This window comes from Erigeron canadensis, chromosome 2 (assembly GCF_010389155.1).
Source record: "Erigeron canadensis isolate Cc75 chromosome 2, C_canadensis_v1, whole genome shotgun sequence".
Taxonomy (NCBI): domain Eukaryota; kingdom Viridiplantae; phylum Streptophyta; class Magnoliopsida; order Asterales; family Asteraceae; genus Erigeron; species Erigeron canadensis.
In genome coordinates, this window is record NC_057762.1 from 38,537,938 (window position 1) to 38,545,118 (window position 7,181).

General features: G+C 34.7%; 1 protein-coding gene across 1 annotated transcript; it reads right to left on the reverse strand.

Annotated features, from left to right (window-relative positions):
* Window positions 1-3,302: 3,302 nt before the first annotated feature.
* LOC122589939 (cytochrome P450 81Q32-like) lies at window positions 3,303-5,228 on the reverse strand. The gene is made up of 2 exons (XM_043762271.1): window positions 4,344-5,228; window positions 3,303-4,036 (listed from the first exon to the last, which is right to left on the reverse strand). The coding sequence occupies exons 1-2, from the start codon at window positions 5,220-5,222 to the stop codon at window positions 3,380-3,382; spliced, it is 1,536 nt and encodes a 511-aa protein (XP_043618206.1). The 5' UTR covers window positions 5,223-5,228; the 3' UTR covers window positions 3,303-3,379.
* Between the last annotated feature and the right edge of the window lie 1,953 nt (window positions 5,229-7,181).

Consider the following 7,181-nt stretch of genomic DNA (forward strand, 5'->3'; position numbering starts at 1 on the left):
AGCAGTTCGAAAGAAAGCTTTATAGGTTGAATCGTGAAAATCAACTCAAAATCTTAATGCTTAATTGTTTTGGATAGGAATTAAACGCGGAAGCGATAACTATATTTGGAGTAATTAAAGTGTCAAGTATAACGGAAGTTCGTCTTGTCTATCTTTTGAGTCGTTCAACAAATGCAAGTAATGTTTAGACCCGATGATTGGCATGTGAGCTGATCCAAGTAGGTGTCATTTTAAATTATTGTTCGAAATTCAACAACAAATATTCTCTTGCGATTAATCCTACGGGATTACTGAATTTTCGTACTAACTCTTGCAAAGTGGCAATTCGGCCACAAAACCCCCTTTTAATCTGAACCACTTTATTGTAATAATTGCTTAATAAGTCCTTGTGTTCGACCTCGTACTTACCAAGTCACTATATTGCATACGAACGGGTTCACTGCCCGCAAGTGTGTAGTAGTCAGTAGCTAGGTATTTCGTGTTTATAATTTTAAGACTAGAAAATACACATCAATTACCAATTCAACTTTTTTAAAAAAAACAAGTATAGGTATACGTATGTCTGGAACTAGGATTCTCGAAAAACCCTATTAATCCACCCTCACAAATGTGAAAAGTGAGACTCGAACCTAGGTAGATCCTCCAAATGTCAAAAACCTAACCAATGGGTCACCAGTCCCATTGGCTATCACGCTACATTTTATTTGCATTAATAAAATTATTTTGTACTAATTGTATGCTAACTATATAAGTGGCCAGTTGGGGCCTTCATTGGAGGAATTGACGAAACGTGTGAGTCTATGTGTTATCACTCCTGTTGTGTAAGAGAGAGCGGGTTTCAACTTAAAATATACGATCCATCTTGGATGTTATTGCTGGGTTTAAACCATTAACATTAACACTTGCTGTTAAATATATATATATATATAATCAAATTCTTGAGAGGCCTTACATTTTATTTATTTATTTAGTTATTTTTAAAAAAGACCATAAAGAATAACATGTGCGGTTGATCCAAGAAGGCCATGAGCTTAATAGAGATATGGGAAGCTGGCCCAGTTAACATTGAATGAAACTTAATCAGCCCAACTATTAAAAGACACCGAGTAAACCTTTGTATATGATTTGCCCAAATTTTAGGGCCGGGTCGGTGCCAACAGTGATGCGGTGGTGTTATTTTGTGAAAATTAATACCTAAAATCACTTTCACTAAAAACATCTTACATTACATATGATAAATAATTTGAAGTATATGACTGACCGGATAAGAGATGCTTTGCTTTGGTTTGGATGCTTTGGATTCATCATTCATGGCTTAATAGCTATGTAAAAACTAAAGCCGTGTGTCCAATATCTAATTCAAGATGCCCGTGAGCAACTGAGCATAATTTATTTCCCTGAACACTTAGTACAAAAATAAGGGCCCAACATTATTTGTAATGCTAAAATTTTCGCTGACACGGTTAAAAAGCCTCAAACTTCAAATACGGCATGTTCTAATTTTTTTGAAATAAGCTCAGGGTCGTTATTCTAGTTTTATGATTTAATCTCAAGTCGTGAATTTGCTAACGTGCTTCGTGCTGGTACGTACTAAAGCAAGAAAAGTTCAAATTAAGTGTAATGCTTGAATTAAGGTCCCTCCCCCAACCAAAATCTAGTACGAGTAGTATTTATCCTTCTCGTAGATGAGGTGGCAAATGCTTCTCTTCTAACCACACACATACTTTTCACCTTCTCCTTTTCAAACAAAATCCAAATTGAGGCTTATTTGCTAATTGCTATAATAGTCACTAAATCCATTTTGGTCTTCTCCTTCCGGAAAAATAAGACTAATGGAACCGTCATTAAAGTCACTCTTTTTATACAAATTTCAGATTTTAACTCTCGATTGTATATATTAGCTGATAATTATGCTTAAAACATTAAAATCCAAAAGATTTCAACAAAAAAGCAAATGCATCGTTCAAGAAACATACGAACAGATACGCTTATGTTTCAAGCAATTGGAATTCTGCTACAGCCTACAAACATGTAGTTAAACAACCAAAAGATAAAATCCATAATCTCGATTCCACGAGACGCTCCAACGAAGGTCTTACACAAATTGCCATCCCCGATGGTCTTTGGCCACGTTTTTCTAAATAGTCCAAGAGAGAGATAAATCAACATTTATATATAGGGACAACCAAATAAGAACCGCCTTAAAATAAGAACACGGTGAGAACACTCAAATACTACATTTTGATGTATTAAAAGTCTATAAATCTAACATAGTGTATAACTAATTATCATTATTTAACTTTTCCCTATATATATATATATATATGGGTTTTAGATAAAATAAAACAAGTATTAAAGGAAAACAAATAAAACAATAAGTTTTTCTTCACTGTACATCATGAAAATCATCGTGCATCAATTGCTTCGTGAATCTTCGTGCATCAATTTAACCATGATCTAAGAATCAAGATCTTGTCCTATTTGTTTTACTTTAATACTTGTTTTACAATATCCAACCTACACACACACATATATAGAGAACACTTAAACACTACATTTTGATGCATTAAAAGTTCATAAAACTAACATAGTGTATAACTAATTATCATTATTTAAGTATTTAACAACACATTGATCTGACAAAATCGAGAAAATCATGTTTTTTGTTTTGTGCATCATTATATTCTTTCTATCTCAATTTATTTAAATCATTTAATAAGACTTTTAATTTTTTTAATCTTAATCATAATCATTTGATAATTATGTGATAGAAAATTATATTAATGAAAATATATTAAAAATCTAAGAGTTGGTGAAACTAAATTTGTAAAAGGTGGTGTTGTATGAATATTAATACCTAAAATCACTTTCACTAAAAACATCGTATATTATTCTTATTCTGTAGTAGTTATGACTTGTAAGTTGTTACTCTTGAATTGGTCATTACGTTAAAATAAAGAAATAAGAAACTTAATTAATTCCAAGTTTTCTAGAATGATTCCGATCCACTCTATTTTACTTTCATTAACGATATATTTGGGAAAATTTGAGAGAGTTTCAACTTGAGAAAATTCCTAATTAAGTTTCCAATCCTAGGGACAACTAATTAAGGAATCAATATAACAGATTCACAATCAACACCCTTTTTGAGAATTCAGCAAACAAACCAGTACAAGTGGAGTTTTTCATATAAAAAGTCAACATTCACAAATGTAAAAAAAAAAAAAAGGATAAAAACAACATGAAGGTAGTACTTCACTTATTTTTGATTTAATGAAAAATGCAAAACCAAATATGCGGTCTGGTTTTAAATAAATAAAGCCATAACTGTTGAACTCGATCGTGAAGATTTTCACGGACTTGATCAACTCTGAGATGTTTAGCACTCCGTGATCGGACGTGGTGGTGTACTCTTGGGTATCGAAGCCTGAGATGTTAAGCTCTCGGTTATTGGACGTGGTGTACACTTGGCTATCAAAGCCTGAGCTTTAACCAAAACGAGCCCACCTCCTTCAGTCATATCAACCAACTCGTCACTAAGCCTTTCCCAGTTAAAACATTGTATAACCAGAGCTAACGCCAACCCAACCAAAGGGTTAGCCAAATCATCTGCTGGACACATCCTTAATCCGAACCCAAATGGCAAAAACTTAAGCTTAGGTGTTATTTCCAATTCAAACCTTTCGGGGAAAAATTTCTCCGGGTCATTCCACAAGAGAGCGTCACGATGGATTCCCCATTGGTTGACTATGAGCATAGTTCCTTTTGGGATGTCATAGCCACTGACTACACAATCCTCTGAGCTCTCGTGAGGTACTAGTACTGGGACTACAGGGTACAATCGCATCGTCTCCTTCACGACACAATTCAAGTATGGTAGGTTATTTAAGTCAGATTCTTCAACAAGACGGTCAGTGCCCACAATACTGTCGATTTCTTCTTGTGCTTTCTTGAGAACACGTGGGTTGTTAAGCAGTAACGCAAGGGCCCATTCCAGAGTGGAAGAACATTTCGCAATAGCATCACATAAGATATTCTGTATATCAAAAAGATTAATCGAATCAGTTTCGTAAAACATATTCACAATCCACGATCATAAATTATAACATTGTTAATTGGCCGGGTTGATTAATCTTGATATATAGTTTGGGTTTGTTTACAGGTCAAGTCGGGTTTGTTTTAATTTGTACCCCACATAATTTGTCCTGTTCGTAAAAGATATAGCTCGATCAAATGATGTTTGTGTTTTTTAATTACTGATCTCTGCTACATGCATGCGTATATTATCGTACACACACATATATAAATAATGAAGTTATCTTAATTAATTATAACGTACGTACCAGCATAACGGGGGTAATAAATTCATCCGGATATTGTTCGGGATCCGCTGCTTGTAGCTTTAAAAACACACCAACCATGGTAATGTTCTTGTCAATCAAAACCCCTTTCCCTTCTCTAAACTCTTCAAGCAAATTAGCAAACCAGGAATCTCTTCTCTGGACAATTGCCCACATGGCCTTCTCGGTATCTTTATTATATCCAAAATATTTCAACCACGGCAAATAATCTCCTAAGTTGGACGGATTTCCCAACGCGAACGTGTCCCTAACGATATCTTGAAGCTGTCTCCCTAGCGCTAAATCATCGGCGCTATACCTTTTTCCTGCTACCGCCATAATCACGTTATTCACACAATAGTCACCGAATACCGCTTTTAAGTTGGCCACCTTCGAAGTAGCAGACACGGGCAAAAGACCTTGTACCATGACTTTTCCTTCATTCGCACGTATGTCATAAAACTGACTTATGCGATCAGCCGAGAAGAACTCGGTTGCCTCGATCTTTCGAAGGTTTTGCCAGACTGGGCCATAATTCAACCAAGCCGTGTTGGTGAAGTTATGTGCGACAATTCTGGCAAATAGTAGCTTTGGGCGGTTAGCGAAAATGACGTCGTTGGTCTTGGTGAAGCATTCTTCGGTAATTACAGGGTCGGCTACTATGAGGACATTGCGAACCCCGAATTTAAGGAAAAGGATCGGACCAAATCTAGCTGATAAGTTGGCTAAGGTTTCTGTGAGGGGTGATTTAAGGAGATAAAGGTGACCGATGATTGGAATGATTGGGAATATTGTTGGTGGAAGGTTTTTGGGACGCCAGAAATTAGCGATTATGAAAGCTGTGATTATGATCACTAGGATTGCGATAAGCAAAGTAGCCATTGTGAAAAAAAGAATGATATGGATTTGTGGATTAATGTGATGAGGACGTGATGGTGTTATATAGATATAATTGGTGGGTAGTTTGGGTATTTGAGTTTATTAATTGCACCATTTGCATGATGGTGTAGCTTCATATGAAGTCACGGGTAAATTCCATTAACAGCAATCTGTTTTGAAAGATAATACTGATATTTTATTATCCAGTAGGCTCATAGGCGGCAAACTATATAATTGTATTATTACTGGAGTATTTCAAGAGGTCACGGTTTTACGTGTAGCCGTCATATTTTCTTTTAGTTTGTTATCATTTATTATCAATCCTTTCTAATGACAACAGAAGCATTATTGTCGAAAATCGTTCTGTTCATTCGGAAAAATAAATTGCTCACATTTAAACTTAAATTCAACACGTTGTAGTTTTAAATCATCAGTGGAGTATATTTTCCTTGATTGTGGTTTTGCGTAGCCAATATGGAAGGTTATATCCCAATAGTGTAAGATTTCCCCAATTTTTGCTTTTAGCATTAAAGGTTTATTGGATACGCTCACACGCATAGATACATTAATTGGCGGGTCTGCTTCTTTTAAAAAAGCCTATTACAGAATTATGTTGGCAGTTGTATGGTGTATATGGCGTGCTCGCAATGATCTTGTGTTCAACAGCGTGAATTGCTCTTTGCAGAAGTCGATTGATGATATTAAAGCTAAAAATTGTTTGTGGTTTAAAAGCCGTGCAAAGAAGTCAGTATTTGACTTCGAGTTTTTTGGCTACATTTAATCCATATGGTATGAAATGGTAGTTATTTGGTGTCTTGTAATGTTGTTTAATTTCTTTTCATTCTCTCTAATATTTTGATTGCATCCTGTTGACATTTGGTGACTAAGAATGTCCGCAATAGTTTAGGATGTCCATCTAACGAATATCTTAATCAGCATATCATGTTAGTTTTTCATTTATTATACCTATAAAAACTTTTTACCCACAACAATATTATATTCATTCTTTTTACAAACAACTAAATTAGCTTTTGTCAAACCAATTTATCATTCATCCAATTTTTATCTACATTCATTTTTCATCATCCTTTTTCACAAACACTCAAAAATGGATATATCCTTCGCCTCATCACCAATAACAACATCCTTCCTACAAAAATTCTTCATATCATCATAAATCACCTATAAAATATATTTTATAACACTTGTTATAAAATATATTTTATTGATATAAATTTCATTAATTAATATATAATACAAACAAAAATGTTTACGGTCAAAGTTTAAAAACAAAGACTTAAAAAAGTCAATATTGAACATTTAAAATGGGATGTAGGAGTAATATTTTGATTGATCGCTCTTAAAGTAAATTAAATCTTCTAAATACCGATCTCTTCATTAATTGATTGATAAATACTGTCAACTCAGCTCCCTTCATTAATTGAATGGTAATGACCACTGACCAGCAAATACTATTTTATTATAGCCATTTCAACATGTTATATAAAAAAAAAAATATAGCCATTTCAACGGTTTTCCAAGACTATAGCCTTCAATGACCAAAACTGCATGCAAGTCGTGCATTTAAAATATTATAAGAAAAAAATAAATTAATGAGGTAACCGAAGCCTGCGCCTCAACACATTCCGGTAAATGGCCGCCATCGGTTTTTAAAGATAATGATCACTGACCAGCAAATACTATATTACTGTTGCTATATTATTATAAGCAGCATGGTTGGATCAGTGGTAAACACACTTGCCTTTTGAAACAAATGTCATGGGTTCGATCCTCATCTCATGCAAAGGTTGGAGGGCCTAGTCTACCATTTAAGTAGATACTGGAAGTAGCCTCTCTACTTAGGTAGAGGTAAGGTCTGCCTACATCTTAACCTCCCCCATACACCGTCGAGGTATTGAGCTCAAAACCCGCGGAAGGCGGCACTGAGCAATTACTTACTTA

Excerpts from the sequence above, each read along its gene's own strand:
- LOC122589939 (XM_043762271.1), bottom strand. The coding sequence starts at position 5,222 with ATGGCTACTTTGCTTATCGCAATCCTAGTGATCATAATCACAGCTTTC. Across the intron at positions 4,037-4,343 it reads TTATTACCCCCGTTATGCTG|AATATCTTATGTGATGCTAT; the intron begins GTACGTACGTTA and ends TTTGATATACAG.